Raw genomic sequence first — 19,177 nt, 5'->3', positions numbered from 1 at the left:
TCAAATTTTTTCATATTTCTGGGTGGTTGCCATAGCGATGAGGCATGATCATGTGACTGTTTCTTCAAGAAGGAAAAGAATGTAGCACGTATGTGCTTAAAACAGCGCAGACGGCCCTGTCTGCACAATACAGCAAACCGGCCACTGTTTGAATAGTGAGGCTGTCATGCAAAACTTTATACACACATGCACACAGAGCGCCATCCTCAGGTTGGCAAAGAGTTGATGGTTGTTAGGTTGACAAGGGTTTGACAAGTGCAATATTGTGTTGACACATTTCCTGTCCAAACAGGAAGTTTATTTTACAGGAATACGTAAGCAGTTAGATGAAGTTTACATCATAGCGGTAAACAACATGTTACTGTACTTGCTATTGCTAGTCGAATCCATGTTATCTTCTCATGCACGTTGGATGTGATCCTCCTTTTAGAATACTCCAGAAATGTCTATAATATGGAATAGATAGGGGGAATATTTGTAAACGCCCCAGGTGCAAGATAAGTCATCGATATTTTTGAACTGTTCGCCCAAAAATGAGTGCTTTATATTTTAAAATGTATTTTTCTAGTTTAGTAACTCTTAATAGACTTTCACTAAAGGATTTAAAAGCCAACTGCCATTGTTATGACTTAGTAAGCCTCATGTATTCTTCTTTAGTAAGTATAAAGGCGACAGCTTTGGAGGGCCGCTGCCATGCTTGTGTTTTTCTCCGGCACGAGGTGTTATGTTGATCTCAGCACGCATACTGTAAGATGGATGTTGGTCTGGTTTAGCTGTGACCCACCCTAATAATTAGGCCCGCCTGAGGGTTGGCCTTCATAAATCCAGTCTTTAGATCTGCACGGTGACATGCAATTTATCACACACACACACATACTTTTGCGGTCAATTATCACAGGTGTGCTGTGCCAGTGACCGTTAATTACTGCCTGTTAGGCAACTTTGTCAAAATCGCCATTCACCAACTCTTCATTGGTAGAAAATTACAACAGCGATGCAACGACAGGACATCGTATTAGACTGTGAACGTTTAGTTAGGTAGCAAGTGTGCGTGAATGGCGTTTATGAAGCGTCCGTCTGATTGTCTGTTAGGTAGAAACTGTTTGGAAGATGCCTTGGATGTAAACTGATTGGTCGGAGCTTAAAACACGCACCCCAACCAGGATTAAGAGAGTTTAACAGTGACCGCCCACTTTTTTGTAAACTTGGTTTCTTAAGTATATTCCTTAAACATTTTTCTCTTTCAGAAAGTGTTTTAATAGCTTGTAGTGTTTATCAAACTAACCTTTACAAGATATGAAAAAAGGAACTCTGTTGTGTCATCAGGAGGTATACATTTTAGGATGACCCGGTCCAATCGGACCGATATTTTCATGTCTGAAAAAGATTATGCATGTGTCCATCACTAGAAAGACTGCAACGGACTATAAAAAAATGTGTGGACTAAACATTTTAACAGAGTATTTAACTGATGGTAAACGGGTGAGATTAAAGGTAGCAGCAGATGAAAGAGCAATAATGATAGTTGTTCAGCTTGCCATGTAATCTGGATGTAAGTATGACACATACGAGAAAATACCCTGCCGTTAACATAATAAACCAGGCGACTACGCTTGTATCAACGTCTACACAGACTAAACAAAAAAGCACGTCGCATAGAGATTGTTCTTATTACTGTGTATGGGTGTTTAAATGTCAAATTGATTATAATGCACCCCAAATTGGTCTCGTAGGCTTGCTTTGGTAACATAAACGTCCTATATAAACTATTTAGGGCATGTTTAAATAGCCAGGATTTGATAAAAGGTCCTTCGTCAGCGATGACAGACAAGGACAGCACGATAACAGACTTTTTGTCAGACGGATGAGCGCACAGCGAGAGAGAGAGAGAGAGAGAGAGAGAGAGAGAGGTGTGGGTTTGGATAGAGTGATTGAAATGACTGTGAACAGCTTCCAGATGTTTGATTAGAAGGTGTGTGTACATGGTGTCATCGGGAGAAATGAATGATGGGAAGGGGAGTTCTGGTGTGTGTTGATGCGCTTTAATGTGCGTTTATCACTCTGGTTGGCACATCTCTAGCTTTTTTGTGATTTTGGAATGAGTGATGGCCAGTATTATATTAACATGCAAACCAGCATCTTAAACAAGAACGTTGTTCCTATTTGTCCCATTGAAAGATGTTAAGGGTTGTGCAACAGTCTGGTGTTAATCTCTTTCTCTACTTGCTCTAACCCGGACAGTGAGGTCTGGCACAGATCTGTTTGTATTGTACGTCAAACCCCAGGACCAAGCAGCGTCACCTCGGATGACACCGGCCCTGGCGGACCCCCGGGGCTCCAAAGTGTTTAAGTGTCCGAAACCACGCTGGTTTTTCCTGGCGGCTTCGGACGGGCAGCGGCGTTGTTATTACGCGGCGAAATCCCTTTATGAACAAAACAAATAAAACAGGCCATTTAAATCTCCAAAAAATACACCGAAGTGCTAAAGAGTGCATTTCTCAGAGATTAGCTGGCCTGAGGTGAGCAGCCCGAGAACGATCTGCGAGAACGCTCCTTTTGTTTCCAAATAGATCCTGTGGCTCTGTCATAACTTATTTGTAGAGGTTCGTGTTTCCACAAATGTATTCATTTTAATTGCTTTTTTCTCCAAATATTTGGTAAAGCTACACACATCCCCTGAGTACAGACGTTGGCTGCGAAGCCCCCGGGAATTCAACATTCTTTCTAGACCCTGAGTGACAGCATCTTTCTTTCTTTCTGTCTTCCTTTCATTCTTTCTTTCTTTGTCAGTTATATCTGAGTGATTTGTTTACTCACACGCTCTCTTCAACACGCTCTATCTTCTCCTATTGAAAATCAATGTAGATTGATACTTTCAGTCGGCTCTATCCCCGCCACTTTTTTTTATCATTTACAGATGTTAAAACGGTTTAATGTATTTGCTCAAACACAAAGCTTATTTAGTCCCATTAAACTTCATTATGTGGAATCTCATTAGCCCCCCGTCGCGCTCCGGAGCCACTGGAGTAAAGTGTGTGTTTGTGTTTTGGGAAGAGTGAATGTTAAATCACTGTTAAATATTCCATTATGTCATTTACTTTGTAATTTTGTTACTTCTGTTAATATATCAGCATGCTGTTTAATTATTTTAGATGCTAGTTCCTAAACTACAATCTGATACAAAGAGTTAAAGTGATAAAAATCTGTCATCATTTACTCACGCTTTTGTCATTTTAAAGCTGAGTGACACAAAAGAAGATATTTTGAAGAAAGTTGGTAACCGAACAGCGATGGTCCCCATTCACTGATTTTGTGTCCATACGATAGAAGTGCCGCTATTCATTTTTGGGTGAACTATGCTTTTAAAGACAACACATTTTTGTCATAAACATCACACATGCAGCTGTACATCAACTGCTATGATATATAATATTATGTGTGTTATGGAAACATGTTGAAACGAATATTCCACAGTGTTACATTTGACAGGTAGACAGGAAATAGACTGTCACACATGATAAAGCGCTTCCTGTAGGTAGCTGACTTCATTTTACAAGCACATGCTTTTATCAACGCCACCTTATAGGAAACAGTTAAACCATCATCCTAAATCATGGCTAAAGAACATTCATAATATATTAATTTATACAAAATTCATTAAAAACTTCACTCAAATGGTTATGTTTAGTATACTCAATAATCATTTTCTCGAGGGGTCTCAGAAGATGCTGGTTTATGTTTCAGATTTTTATCTTCAAGGGACAGATCACCCAAAAAAAGACATTTTTGACTTTTTCTGCAGAACACAAAAGAAGATATTTTGAATATGTTGGTAACCAAACCACATTGGCCCCCATCGTCTTCCATTTCTCAAAATATCTTCTTTTGTGTTCCACAGACGAAAAATGACATGAGGATAAATAAAAATGGCATTCATATTTGTATGAACTATCCCTACTGTCGTATGCTGCGGGTCTCTGTTTTATCTGTGTAGTTTTACCTGCTTATGTCTTCTGCAAATGTGTGTATGTTAGCCCGCTTGTGCCATGATGCCGCCCATGTTCTGTTAGCGTGTGTATCTGTGGTCTCGAGCCCGGTGGAAACTTTCTGTTCTGCCTCATTTCAGTTAATATTAGAGCAAACCTGAGCCAGCGTGTGTTTGCTACGTCTTAAATAAATGCAGAGGAAACCCCAAACGTCGCCACGAACACACAGTTTCCTACACATTTGTTGACGGGATAAGCTTTTATAGGGTTTGTGGGGGCTTGCCAGGCTTGGCTGATATATTTAAGATGATGTTGTGTGACTGTGTTCATGTCTTGTTTTAGTGAGTAGAAGGAAAACTGTTTATAAATCCAAAAAGCTGTTTATGAGAATACTCGTACAGGGCTTTCACTGTGTTTTTGGCTTTTCACCATCATCATCTCTCTCTCTTTCTTTCTGTTCTGCAGACATCGATGAGTGTTTGGAGAATAATGGAGGCTGCGATCATTTCTGCCGGAACACGGTGGGGAGTTTCGAGTGCAGCTGTCAGAAAGGACACAAACTCCTGACCAATGAGCGCACCTGTCAAGGTTTGTGATTTGTTTGATTGACATTCGCACCGAGGACCAGAATAAAGAATAAAGCTATGATTTAGTATTCAATAAGTCACATTATTCAAACTGTAACACTAACTAAAGCCACTGGGCAATTCAAGGACACATTTGCTGGCATTAAAAAGCACACACCATCTTTTATCAAAGCACCTCATGCTCTCTCTGTTGTCTGGCCGGGATCATGGCAGGCGCGTCACGCTGTGTAATATGTGTACGTTTGCTCATGTGTGCGTTTAGTCAAGTTTACAGGAGGTGAATAGCAGCGGATTCCTGAAAGCGTGTCGTAGCACGAGTGGCAATACAAACAGAAATGATTCCAAACCAAAACACCACACCACCCTATTCCTGGCTATCGGTCTGTTGGGTGTGTGTACATGCGTGTGTGTTTATTTAAACTGACTGGATGGCAATGAGGGGTGTGTTGGTAAAGTAGTGTTCAGGCTGCATGGTTTGGCAGTGCCAGCTGGCACTTTAAACATTAACATGATGTGCTTTTGTCCTTTTGTGTATAAGTCACTGAAGCCGCAACTGTCAAACCATATTTTCATGATACATCTTTATATAAAAAACTGTTGTGTTAACTTCACGTCAGACAACCTAGCAGGAAAAAATGGATGCCAGTTCGATTTTAACATATTTTATTCTTGCTCGTGAAAAGCATGTCACCGGTTTTCTGAGCGATTGTTGGGGTGTTTGAAAGTGAAAAGGGCCCGTGTCAAGTCTCCATGATATTCTGGTCTTTAGAGACCAATGGGGTCTCACCTTCAATAAGATTTATCTCTCATTTCATGATGCGCCAGCAAATTTATAGTCATAGTGCTTAGTAAAGTAACAGTCTGCACATATCCCAAACAAGCCGCATGGTTTGAGGCATCAGTTATGTCTTCATCAGTTCCAAACATTTATTATTTAGGTTAAGAGTTTGTTTAAATAATAATGATATAACAATAATGATGGTTGGCATCATCATTCCTCCGGCTCATTATAAATGAACGTAACCAAAACGTTGTCGAAAGAGCAAAAGTCAAGATGTATTTTTCTTTGAGAGTACATCTTTTAAGTCAAGAAATGAAATGGTTTTAAAAAAGCAGCGTTATCTGTGTGAGACCATGCACTTGTCTGTTGCAGACATCGACGAGTGTTCCTTCGAGAGGACGTGCGATCACATCTGCATCAACTACCCGGGAAGCTTTGACTGTGTTTGTCACAAAGGTTATAGTCTCTACGGCTTCACACACTGCGGAGGTGAGTTCAAACTCTCTAAACGCATCAAGATTATTATAGTTTACCAAAAATATGATAAAACATTTCTTTCCTTTCTTCTGAAGTAAAATGACCAATGTATATATATAAAAGTATATACAAATTTGATGTAATAAGTTGATTGAAGTTAAAAATAACAAAATTGAAATCAAATAAATGAAACTCTCTTTATATAAAATGTAAATAGATTAAAAGAAATGAGCACATAACAAACATTTTTCAAATATAATATAGACTACAATAAAGCAGAAAACAAAACTTGAATAACTCTGCAACACAGAGACATAAACTCAAAAGATGGACAACAGGGGAAAAGGGTTGTGGTCTTGAATACTTCTCAATAGACTTAATGTGTGTGTTTGTGTTTTAGATATTGATGAGTGCAGCATTAATAACGGCAGCTGTGAACACGGATGTGTGAACACACAGGGCAGCTACGAGTGCGTTTGCCCTCCAGGTAAAAAGCTCCACTGGAACAAGAAAGACTGTGTCGGTAAGTCCTCATTTCAGTCCTCTCCCCTACGTCCTATTTCTTTACCATCCCATAATGTTTGCCGTTTCCATGGTAACCCTTCCTCGTTCGTCCCCCAGAGGCGGTCAAATGCCTGCCGAATGGGAAGCCGGCACCTCGTGCTCAGCTCAGCTGTACCAAGACAGGTGGGGGAGAGGTGTGCGCCCTGTCCTGCCCATCAAACGCCCTCTTCCTGGCGGGTGGGTACTTGGCTGTGCATCATTTCTAGTGAACTCAGCCAAACTTATGCTTAACTTACTGTTTGGATAAATGTATTGGAGGCGTTGGTTGGAGTTACTGTATGCAAATATGATTAAATAAAGTATTTATATAGATAAAAAACTCAATTTACAATCAAAGATGCAAGTTCATCTTCATGAGGGTCTTTGCCTCTACTGCCATCTAGTGATACAAACCATACAGCATGGTTTGCATCTCTGGTGTATGTTGACAAAACAATGCTTAATGTAAATAACTTAACTTAATCTTACCTTACATGCATATGTTCATATACGTAGGACGGCAGATAAAATAAGACTATCCAATTATTATCAAGTTATTGTGGTGCAACTGTAAATCACTTGAGATGAAACATGACATGATCAACTATAAATGTCATACAGTCAAACAAACCATTAAGGCCCACATATGTACATACGACCGGCGCATGATTTTTGACGTTCATGAGAAAGTGACTAAACAGCATCTTTTGCAAATGTCGAGGCGTTATTTCATAAGCTGTCATCTCATCTAAAGATATTAAGGTGTTAGATGCCCAAAAGCTGTCATTGACAAATTTTATGTTGGGCCATCAGCTCACAGATATGTGTAAACATATTAACACCCGAAAGTAACTTTAGGAGCTTCCAGACAAGTTCTGCTTCACTGACGTGCAGTTCGTCCGCACGACTCTAATTCAAGCGTTGCATTCTCTCCCAGAAACCGCAGTATGCACTACATATCTAGAACGCACTACAAAAAGCAGTTTGTGTCCTAAAATGAATATATGATATCATGGTATATTAAGTCCATTAAGGGATTGTTGTTTGTGGTTTTTGGTAAAGCAACAAATAATATCATTAAAATTCCACTGTAACTTAAAATTGTAATGTTTTAGTACTTCTCGATTTTATGACTCTTGGATTCTTTGTATGTGTGTGTTAATAGTTTCCTTGGGTTCACACAGTGAGCATTAAAGTTGAATAAAACATCTTTTAATCCCGTTCACCCGGGGCTTGTAGTCTCATGCCAACAGAAATACTCAGCCTGCCATTGGACGATTTGTGGCAAGGCCAAAGTCAGGCCAATGGCTCTCCAGACAACATTACAACATTCTGTCATTCTGACAGCCAACCATCTCCACACACACACACACACACACACGTACACAACATTTCTCAGGTGCAGCCCCTGAACATCTGTTAAGCTTTTCAAATGAATGTGTTTATGTGTTTGATTTAGACTCTGAGAACAGCTACACTTTGAGCTGCGGGGTACCTGTCCAGCCAGGTAAAGTTCCACCGAAGAAGAACATCACCACAACCAGCAGTAGCTCCCTTCAGACCTGCACAGGTAACACACACACACATTTACCTTAATAAGTTAATACCATTGACTTCTATTGTTTATCCAAAAATTGCAAACTGTTAAATAAAATAATGTAAAATAAAAATGCAACTAAAAATGAATACAGTTAATTTAATATTTTAATCAAATTTAATTTATTTAATTAAATAAAAAATACATTGAATAAATGCAGCAGTGGTGTTTACAAAGAAAGTTTCATTTTCAAAGACAATATTGAAAATTAATTGTAATATTAAGATAAAACGAAAGTGAATAGATTTAGTTAAATTATTGAATCAAGTTGAACTCATTCAATTTATTTTATTGAATAAAAAATGTATTTAATAAATGCAGCAGAGGTGTTTACAAACATGTAAACAGAAAGTTTAATTCTAAAATGTTGCAAATTAAATTTGAAATATTGCAATTATGGATCATTTCTTTCCACTTGAACATAATGTATTCTCACCTGAAGGTTTGGTCAGACACGGTTTATTCATTTCGCTCTCTATTTCCTCTCTTGATTCACCTCAAACCGTAGAGATTGTTCGTGCAAGACTTGCACAACCACAGTCTGTTATAGCCTTCAACTCCTGACCCTTATTTTTCCCACTTTCAATTATTCTCTCTGTTTATTATATATTTTTTTACTTTGGACTCGTTGGCCTGTAGTGGATTTTAATACTTTGGAATGGCTCGTTCAACCCGCAGGACAGATTTACTACATTTGAATGTTGGAATATGAAAAGGGCTCATATTTTGTGATTTTCCGTGATTATTATCCAAACCCTGCGAATGAGACTCTGCCTTTTTTTTGTCCATCAGAGATGCTGGCCCAGCCTGTAAAGCAGAAAACTCGCTTTAAGATCAAAGACGCCAAGTGCCACCTGAGACCCCGAAACAAGGAGAAACCCAGAGACATGGGAAAGCAGAGCCTTCAGGGTGAGACAAATAGACAACATGTTTAACATATGAAATATTTTCATAAAAGGATGTGCAGGAAAGGTTTTTTTCTTTTTACCTCGTCCTCAGCTGGTCAGTTCCCCTGCACGGATGACTGTCAGGTGACGTTTGTGAATCTGAAGTGCGACTCTTCCAAAAAGCGCCGCCGTGGCCGCAAGTCTCCGTCCAAAGAAGTCTCCCACATCACCGCAGAGTTCGAGATGGAAATGAAAGAGGAGGAAGCCTCAGGTAACATTAAAACTGCACGTGTAGTTATTTCCTATCAGTTACTTCCATCCACAATCTTGATCGCATTCCAGAATCGTGCAATGTGGACTGTGTGCGTGAGAAAACCAAACAGAGGCTGCAGAGCGCCATGCGTACGCTGCGCAAGTCCATCAGCCGGCAACAGTTTTACATTCAGTTCTCGGGCACGGCATACGACGTGGCGCAGCACGCCGTGCGGCAGATGGAGGAAAATGAGGCTTGCAGTATAGGACATGTCCTCACGGATGGAAAATGCGGTATGAATTCTTACTCTTGTTTTCTTATTTTGTGCATTATGTATTTGTGTGATGCCATCGTGCGTTTGTGCATCTCTCAGTTAGCTGCGGTGTGGGCACGTTTTACAGCGGAGAACAGGAACAGTGCATCATATGTCCTCCAGGAACCTATCAGGACAGAGAGGGTCAGCTGTCCTGTGAGCCCTGTCCCAGCACGGAGGGCCAGGGGTTGGAAGGGGCCAAGAACGTCTCAGAGTGTGGAGGTGTGTTCTTCTGTGTATGTGTATACAGATGTTTTACTCTTAATCAATGACTGGCTTTGTGATGGTAATGACTTACCTATTGATTATTGAGATCATTATCATGCAAATTGTAGATCTTTATGGTTACATAAATAGCAATTTTACTTGTTATCTTCTTTTAGGTCCCCCTTGTGGAAGTTGAAATGATTACAAGCCCTCCCATCATTCTTCATTGACTAATCTGTTCACCCTAATGAATGTTTTCATAAAAGTCGAAAGCATTAATACACCAATGAAATAAACATACAATAATAAAATAAATAATGAAATATTACTTTTCTTCTGTTTCTGCTTGTAGGTCAGTGTCCCGCTGGTCAGTTCTCTACCGACGGGTTCCAGCCGTGCCAGCCGTGTCCGCTGGGCACCTTCCAGCCTGAGCCGGGCCGTGTGCGGTGCTTCCCCTGCGGAGGAGGACTCATGACCAAACATACGAGCAGCACGTCTTTTAGAGACTGTGAAGCCAAAGGTAAGCGGAGCATTAGAATAACACAAGAGCACGTTTCATCTGGACCTGTCTGTATATCGTCTGTTTGTCTGTGCAGTTCATTGCGCTCCTGGACATCATTATAACGCCACCACGCACCGCTGTATTCGTTGTCCGGCTGGGACGTACCAGTCCGAGTTCGGACAGAACTACTGCATCACCTGCCCTGGAAACACCACCACGGATTTCGATGGAGCCACCAACGTCTCCCATTGCAAAAGTAAAATGGTTTATTACAACAAACATAACTTCATAAAGATAGCACATACCATCCATGAGCTCCTGTATAAACAGGATATATGTTTGTTGTCAACATCTATAGACCAGCTGTGTGGAGGCGAGCTTGGAGATTTTATGGGTTACATCGAATCTCCCAACTATCCTGGGGACTATCCATCGAACGTGAACTGTGTCTGGAACATCAACCCTCCGAACAAGAGGCGCATTCTCATTGTGGTGCCCGAGATCTTTCTTCCTATAGAGGACGAGTGTGGAGACGCCCTCGTCATGAGGAAGAGCTGTACGGTTGCATGCGACTTTGTTGATGAAAATGAATAATGGTGTATATGGGCATGTCATCCAACCCCTCGCTTGTGTTCTTAGCCCAGCCCACTTCTATAACAACATATGAGACATGCCAGACGTATGAGCGACCAATCGCCTTCACTTCCCGTTCCCGGAAGCTGTGGATACAGTTCAAGTCTAATGAGGGTAATAGCGGAAAGGGATTCCAGGTTCCTTACGTCACTTATGATGGTAAGATACAGTCCACACACGAATACATTTTATAATCAATATCAGTGTGTTAGGTTGAGGACAATGTTTGTCTGTTGTTTCAGAGGACTACCAACAACTCATAGAGGACATTGTTCGAGACGGACGACTTTACGCCTCGGAAAACCACCAGGAGATATTAAAAGTATAAACGTATTTTGACTAGCGTATGACGCACAAATGAATTGGCAATGTTTAAATCTCTCTCTCTCTCTGGTTTCAGGATAAGAAACTGATTAAAGCTCTGTTTGATGTCCTGGCTCACCCTCATAACTACTTTAAATACACTGTGCAGGAGTCAAAGGAGATGTTCCCACGGTCCTTTATCAAACTGCTACGCTCCAAAGTCTCCCGGTTTCTAAGGCCGTACAAATAGAACTTCCATGACCCCGACTTCATGTGCATCTCTTTTTCTGCTGTTTCTCTCTTTTCTCCACTATTTTCTGCGACAGCAAGAGGAAACCCTTCGGCCATGTTTTCCGTCTGAAATTTTCTATGCGCTTTTCTATTTGTCCCAGTTTTTTTGTTTCGTTTTGTAATATTTATGTGCTTGATTTTGCAGAATGTTTGATATCTACAGTATATATTTGTATATGTATGTATGTATGTATGTATGTATGTATATATATATATATATATATATATATGTGTGTGTGTGTGTGTGTGTGTGTGTGTGTGTGTGTGTGTGTGTGTGTGTGTGTGCGTACAAAATTACGGGCAGGCTTATGGCATATTAGGACACATACACACACACACACACAGATATATATCGTTGATGAAAAGATGATTTTCGTGCCCCTGATGTGCATTGGGGTTTTTAAATCCTGGGTGCACTTAACATTTCTTTTTTAAGCGTTTTGAGAAAGGTGTCAAAATGAATGACAGAGCCAGAGAAACAAAGTGACAAGACAAAGACTACCTGTCAGTACGAGAGTTAGTTGCGTGTAGTAATTCAACTAATATTTGGAGCTTCAATTGCACTTGAATTTTATATTGTAAACTTTAGAGGAAATCTAAGTTGCTTTTGTTGTATAGAGATGTTTTACTTTGGTTGTAGAAACAAGAAAACTGCCCCCACACAGCGTTGATGTTAAAACTTAAAAAGCCAAATAAAACTGAAAGTAATATTTACCTCCTCCTTCAGAACAGAATCAAATTCACCTCACATCTCATAATATTGACTGTAATAAACCCGGCCCCCTTAGTCATGTCTATAATCAGTTTGAAAATAATAATACATAGATTTCTGTTTAGTTGTAGTGACCCGTTTTAAGAGTTTGTAAATGTGATGATTTTGGCTTCTTGCCTTGGACTGATCGTGAAGTCATTATTGGGCAGCGATGAGTAAGGGGGTCTTCATATATGATTTCAAACATATCTGTTATAATAATGGCTCTTCATGTTTGTGCTGTGCACAAAGACACTTGTGCTCTTATTGTTGGACTGTAGATGAAGAATAGACTGTTGACGAGAAACAAAAACCAAACGCATGTGAATGTTGATTGACTGAAAAACTCATAAATAATTTCACCTCCAGACTGTTATTAGAAGGTGTGTGTGTGTGCGTGTGCTTGTGCGTGTGTGTCTACATGCAATTCTGATATTAGATGATATAACTGGACAATATACCAAGTGTAATGGACAGCCCATAATCTTTGGTTCTATGTGTGTGTTAGATTTAGTTGTGCCCGTTTTTAATACTTTGACATTTAGGAAATGCTTGTTGCACTCATACTGTACACACAGAGAGAGAGCGAGAGAGAGAGAGAGAGAGAGAGAAAAGTGCCATAAAATGAAAGTGATGCAGATAACACTAACTGTTATTGACAGTATTTTGCATTGTTTTGCATTTAAATACATATAGTACCAGTTGGGATGGGTCAGGGGGTTTAAAGTTATCATTCTAAAGCTGCTTTGTTATACGAGCACTTATTAATGCTTGTATTTCTACCATTTTTTTGTATCCGCAGACAGACATTGAAACACACATTCATTTAACAGTACAAAACATTAAGCAAGCACTCATCCACACACAAGCTTAGTGCTATTATACTACACATTTTGTACTAAAACATTGTCGTGGGACTGTTGTTATCAGAAGAATGGATGGCCTGTTAAATTGACATACACACCTCAATCTCTCTTGACATACACACACTTTAGCTTCCCCTCTGATGGATAGAGTGACTAAGACTGCTGCTGGTGTGGACACGTAAGCTTTATGAATACCGATATGTAAATGATGTACAAATGTTAGTTTTTTTTGTTTGTTTTTTATTTTTTGTATTATTAAGTTAATATTTACAGTAGTGGCAGTGTTCAGCAGGGCTCTGTTTGCTTACAGTCATGGTGAAGACCTTATAATGAAAGAAAGTACAATTCAGCAGTGCAAGATTAACCCCGGGTGTGCAGAGGGGAAAGGGAACTATTGTTAAGATCTCACTTTATTAATAAATCATCCAATCTCAAGCTGGGCTCGGTGTGGTTTAATACTAACTTGTTCCTTTTAACTTTATCAGTACTACTATTAAAATGTTAATATGTTACATCTAAAAAAACATGTTTCTTCAAGTACCAAAAACGCATTTGACCTTTTTGTCCCTTATGAATGGCATGTCGTATCGGTGCTTTATCGCCACCTTGTGGTCAATAAATGCATGTTGGACCATCACAATCGTGTCCCCGCAAAGGGGCAGTATGCACCAAGAAATACGCACTCGTGTGAACATTTAGCAACAACCCTAATTTATTATAGACATGTTTGGTGTGTGAGTGAATAATTAAACAACACAGTATTTGCAGGATATACAGTTAGAATAAATACAGAATACAATATTATACAGAGGGCGTGGAGTCTGAAAATACTTTACAGCAGGTATGTACTATGAACAATATATACAGATGACTACATACTATGAACATTAATGTACAGGTGAATATGAACAGATAATAATTTAGACTAAACAATAGTGCAAGTGACTTAAGTGTGCATAAGTTATAGACATTAGCTATTAAAGTTGCAGTGCAATAGGTGAGTTAATGCAGTTGTTCAAGTTAAAGTGCAGTATATGAGTTAATGCAGTTGTTGAAGTTGCAGTGCAATAGATGAGTTATGCAGCTATTAAAGGTAAGGTGCAGTATATGAGTTAATGCAGTTGTTGAAGTTGCAGTGCAATAGATGAGTTATGCAGCTATTAAAGGTACGGTGCAGTATATGAGTTAATGCAGTTGTTGAAGTTGCAGTGCAGTATATGAGTTAATGCAGTTGTTGAAGTTGCAGTGCAGTATATGAGTTAATGCAGTGGTTGAAGTTGCAGTGCAGTATATGAGTTAATGCAGTTGTTGAAGTAACAGTGCAGTATATGAGTTAATGCAGTTGTTGAAGTTACAGTGCAGTATATGAGTTAATGCAGTTGTTGAAGTTGCAGTGCAGTATATGAGTTAATGCAGTTGTTGAAGTTGCAGTGCAATAGATGAGTTATGCAGCTATTAAAGGTACGGTGCAGTATATGAGTTAATGCAGTTGTTGAAGTTGCAGTGCAGTATATGAGTTAATGCAGTTGTTGAAGTTGCAGTGCAGTATATGAGTTAATGCAGTGGTTGAAGTTGCAGTGCAGTATATGAGTTAATGCAGTTGTTGAAGTAACAGTGCAGTATATGAGTTAATGCAGTTGTTGAAGTTACAGTGCAGTATATGAGTTAATGCAGTTGTTGAAGTAACAGTGCAGTATATGAGTTAATGCAGTTGTTGAAGTTACAGTGCAGTATATGAGTTAATGCAGTTGTTGAAGTAACAGTGCAGTATATGAGTTAATGCAGTGGTTGAAGTTGCAGTGCAGTATATGAGTTAATGCAGTGGTTGAAGTTGCAGTGCAGTATACGAGTAAATGCAGTTAATAAGTTGCAGTCCAGAAGATGAGTAAATGCAAACCTATTTAGAGGTCGTAGTGGTGCATTTACTTAAAAATAAACATCCAGCTCAGACAAAACTATCACTTCGGGTCAGACTGAGCATATTTTACATTCACACGTGAAGACATTAAAGAATGAAGACATGCTTAAAAATGATTGATTTGACTATCTAAAGAGCGTGGCTCATGAATATGAATTACTCGCATGACGTTTGTCCATGCCGATTGGTCAAAAGGCGGACGTTCGCGAGGCTAAACGATATTTAATCACCTATGGAGGATGATAGATTGGCTCATGAATATTGATAAGATGCGTGACGCGCCCGGAACGCACTCGCGACCTGATTCACTACAGTGTGCGAGGGGGAGTGTCTGTGCGCGAGACACACCGGGCCGCCACGCGACTCCGGTACAAACAAACCAGCGCGCGCCTCTGCGCACGGGACCCGTTCTCTCGCCGGTCATCTGTTATCCGTCTCGTCCTGAACGTCCCCGTGAAAGCACCGGTGGAAAGTTCCCATAGATCCAGGTATGTAAATCAGCAGCGGAACTCTTTTAAATACGCATGAATGTGGATCCAAAGGTGCGCGTGTGTAAACGATGCTGTCGGGTTTGGACATAGGAGACAGTTACCATAGATACAGTCATTTTTTAGAGTGACGTGTTTATATTTTCATTATTTGTTAAACACAGTTTTGAATGTTTTCTGTCACTTTTTCAGTGTCAAGGTCTCGCTTTTTTATTCATAATGTAGTTTTTTATGAATATTGTTTTGGTTATGGAATATAGCAGTGGCGTATTGTTTAAGTAAACTACACGCTATATACCATGGTTATACAAATACAGTATGTACCATGGTTGTTATATTGTTATATTACATTGACCCCCGAACTCTTTGTAAGTCGCTTTGGATAAAAGCGTCTGCTAAATGTAATGTAAATGTTTGGTACTGGAAATGTTGTATGGTTATAAATAATATTTGAGGGGTTGCCAACCAAAGTTCTCGAAAAATGAAAAATAATATAACATCTGTTTACTAATTTATTTGTTTTGGTTGAGGATGTGAAACTTTTCATACTTTCCCCAGTTTGCAAAGAAGACTTAGTTTGTATCAATTTGGTAGTTTTCTTTAGTCTCTGTCTGTTCATTTCTTATGAATAGTTAAACATGATACTTTTTCATCCCACGTACCAGGCAAAATGTTCAGTGCTTCCAAATGGTTCGAGAAATCTTGTGTTTGGCAAAGAATAGAGAAGCTCGTTCCCTCCTTGTTATTTCTGTTCAAAAAAACATTTTGCCTCCCATTTCTTTCACACGGCTTTTGTGTCCTTTTTCCTCCGAAACAATCGTCTCGGTTGCGTCAAATCTTTTTTTCTGCCGTCTTGAAAGTGCACGGAACTCTATTGTTAGACACAGAAATCGTGACAGAATGGTTTCCATGGCTTTGTGTTGAATCTGAGCGCTAACACGCCGGAGAGAAAGACATGCTGCTGTTATACACGTGTCTGATTGTGGGTTTTGATAATATGCCGCTTTCACTCTTTGCATCTGCTTTGTCTTGTTTCTTCAGTTGTCTTGGATGCATTGTGGTCGCCTGCGTACTAGTGAGGGGCATCATGCGTTCTTGCTGTCCCAGCAGCGGGGCCGTGAGGTGGTCTAACCACTGAATGCAAGTGGATCCTCCCACTGACTTGCCCAAGATTGTCCTGCACCATCTGACCTCAGCTAGTGTGTAATCCCTTTGACTGTGCTCCACACGTGTGACAGAGAGAAAGTGTGTCACAATGGCTTTCACTCTTTCTGAAATCATGGCAGCCCGACGACAACAGTCTCAGAGAGGAAGAGGAGTGGTTGAGGTGGACGAATACAGCACCAACCCGACCCAAGCCTTCACCTTTTACAACATCAACCAGGGGCGTTTTCAGCCCCCCCACGTCCACATGTAAGAAACACACTTACACATATGTATTATTATCAGGTTCCTAATATCTGTTAGCTTTCATCGCAACAGGCTATACTTTATTATAGTTTCAGCTCATAAAATTATTTCAGAAAAAAATTCAATCATCCAAAGACTCACTAGTGTTGCCGAGAGCCAATCTATACAATCGACCATTTGAATAGTTTAAATGAATTTATTTCTAAGTGTACCATAATAATATATTGTTAATATTTTAGTTTTCAAATAAAAAAAATGTCCCTTTATATAGTAGCTCAGTGACAAGTCAGGCTGGAACATCTATGAGGCAATTCACGTCAACATTTATAATTCGTGTAACATGACGATCTTTGGAGATCACCAAGCGATGTCATCCTGAGTTTTTTAATATTCATGAGGTCAGTTTAGTGACGTCAGATCTTTCGCCTGCCAACTTTACAATTCATTCTGTTGCTGCTCAGATTTGTCATTCCTCTTTGTGTCTCAAGGTCTTGCCGAGGATTTCAGGTCTCGATTGTTCACGTTCCAGCTTTATTGCTTTGTTTCCCGCTATGTATGATTCATGCCGATTTGCAAATAAACACGTGTTAATGTGTATGTGTGTGACCATAAAGACTGAATGCAGCAGACCCAGCAGGAGACGTTTTAAAGTGGGCCATTCTTATTCAAAATCCGCTGTGTTCCTCAGAGACCCGTTTCTGCCAATGCAATCGTTAAACCCAAGAGAGAACCATATTGCACTTCATGTAATTCTGCACCTCTGTCTCTATCTCTCTCTCTCATTTTGCAGGGTAGATCCGCTGCCCCACGATACCCCCAAGCCTCCGGGCTACACGCGGTTTGTGTGCATCTCAGACACGCACTCGCGCACAGACACCATTCAGATGCCGTACGGTGACGTGCTACTGCACGCGGGAGACTTCACGGAGCTCGGCCTGCCCAGCGAGGTCAAGAAGTTCAACGACTGGCTTGGTAAGGACAGCCCCCTGATGAACCTGTGAACTACTTCATTTGCATAGAGATTATAAACTGAAATGACTTTTGATAGGAAGGTTATGGGATCATTTCTTCTTTAAAAGTGTAATGAGAAGTCAATGTATACAGTATGTGATGGTCAGAACTTGGCCCACCCACCCAGTAAATGTGAAATATTAAAGTCCAGTTGGCATTTACATAGAAGTCATAAATCACAGATTTGTCTTTGCCACCGTGCCTTTGAGGTAAAAGTGGAATCGACGCGTACAATGATTCACAGTCAATGATTGTGAAAACTATGAGACATTGTTGGCATAGACAAGCACTATTGTGCACATCTACGTCTTACAATGTCTTATAATTATTCATGAGGTGGCTTTATCCAATAAGAAGGCACCTTCTCGTAATTATTTATTCCCTGTGTGAGCTTTCTCTACGACCGGCCCCTCAACAGTAAGTTGCTGTACTGTACTGAATAGTCGTTGTCTGTCTGCATGCTGCAAAAATATAACTGTGTTTCACGGTTTCCCCCTCTATGCTGACAGATTGACAGGCTTTCAGATGAAGACCAACACCTTAGAAATGTTTGTGTCCAAAAAGCTTTTATTATGGGAGAGTCTCGAGATTTGTGAACAGCTGAACTGGTGCTTGTCTGAAACACAGACACGTCTGACACTTACGTTTACATTTATTCATTTGGCGGACGCCTTTATCCAAAGCGACTTCCTTAAAATACATCGAGCACTTTATTGTGGCTGTGTCTTAAAATAACTAAGTTAAAATAATTCGATTTTAAAAGTCACAAATATTTATTTGAAATCTATTTATCTTGAAGGTGTATTTTAAAGTTAAGGTGTCATTGGCATTCAGAGATCACACGGTGTGAATCATTTATTTGCATTGCTGTTTTGTCTTGTGTCATTGTTCTGTATACATCCAATACCTCAGGACACCTGGATGGAGGTTAGTCAGCAGGCTGTGTGAGACCCCAGACCGATTAAGATTCCTTCTCATACGTCTCATCTTCGGTTCTACTCTTGAGTCTCTCCTGGTCTGACTCTCTTTGTCTTTCTTGTGCCCCAGTGCTTTGTGCCAGAAAGGAAGTTCTCAAATTTGTGCTTGCGTTTGTCTCCATATAAATATTTATGACGCGCCTTATCTCGGTATCTTCACTGAGTTTTCTCGGTGTATCCGAGAAAACTCAGCTGTCCTCAGAGATGTGATTTAGTTTTTACATCGCGATGCAAATACACACATATGCACACAGACATATGTGTAACTCAATTTGGGGAAGCTGCTGAATCGTGGCCTCTTTTTCCTTCTCAGTTCTTTTGTATTTTTTCTCTCTCTCCGTATGTTTGTAAGGACTCTGGGCTGTTTGAGATCACAGTGAGGGACGTCTTTGAACC

The 19,177-nt window shown here is 40.0% G+C and overlaps 2 protein-coding genes across 3 annotated transcripts in view; both read left to right on the top strand.

The window, feature by feature from the left end:
* The window catches only part of scube1 (signal peptide, CUB domain, EGF-like 1), a 47,457-nt gene extending 34,052 nt beyond the window's left edge, over positions 1–13,405 (top strand). For both annotated transcript variants that reach the window (XM_079454589.1, XM_079454588.1), the window contains 15 exons: positions 4,452–4,574; positions 5,727–5,843; positions 6,232–6,354; positions 6,453–6,572; positions 7,834–7,944; positions 8,764–8,880; positions 8,971–9,129; positions 9,201–9,404; positions 9,485–9,646; positions 9,984–10,151; positions 10,228–10,389; positions 10,492–10,689; positions 10,773–10,925; positions 11,009–11,088; positions 11,167–13,405. In XM_079454589.1, coding sequence (XP_079310715.1) covers positions 4,452–4,574; positions 5,727–5,843; positions 6,232–6,354; positions 6,453–6,572; positions 7,834–7,944; positions 8,764–8,880; positions 8,971–9,129; positions 9,201–9,404; positions 9,485–9,646; positions 9,984–10,151; positions 10,228–10,389; positions 10,492–10,689; positions 10,773–10,925; positions 11,009–11,088; positions 11,167–11,319 — 2,150 coding nt within the window. In that variant the 3' untranslated portion in view covers positions 11,320–13,405. The remainder of the gene's footprint in view (positions 1–4,451; positions 4,575–5,726; positions 5,844–6,231; positions 6,355–6,452; positions 6,573–7,833; positions 7,945–8,763; positions 8,881–8,970; positions 9,130–9,200; positions 9,405–9,484; positions 9,647–9,983; positions 10,152–10,227; positions 10,390–10,491; positions 10,690–10,772; positions 10,926–11,008; positions 11,089–11,166) is intronic.
* Positions 13,406–15,144: 1,739 nt separating this feature from the next.
* The window catches only part of mpped1 (metallophosphoesterase domain containing 1), a 28,600-nt gene continuing 24,567 nt past the window's right edge, over positions 15,145–19,177 (top strand). The window contains exons 1-3 of the mRNA XM_079454108.1: positions 15,145–15,383; positions 16,425–16,796; positions 17,584–17,765. Of these exons, the coding sequence (XP_079310234.1) occupies positions 16,639–16,796; positions 17,584–17,765 (340 nt within the window). The 5' untranslated portion in view covers positions 15,145–15,383; positions 16,425–16,638. The remainder of the gene's footprint in view (positions 15,384–16,424; positions 16,797–17,583; positions 17,766–19,177) is intronic.

This window comes from Barbatula barbatula (genome assembly GCF_947034865.1).
Source record: "Barbatula barbatula genome assembly, chromosome: 4".
NCBI lineage: Eukaryota > Metazoa > Chordata > Actinopteri > Cypriniformes > Nemacheilidae > Barbatula > Barbatula barbatula.
The sequence above is the reverse complement of the archived record's forward strand: the minus strand, read 5'-3'. Positions and strand labels throughout refer to the sequence as shown.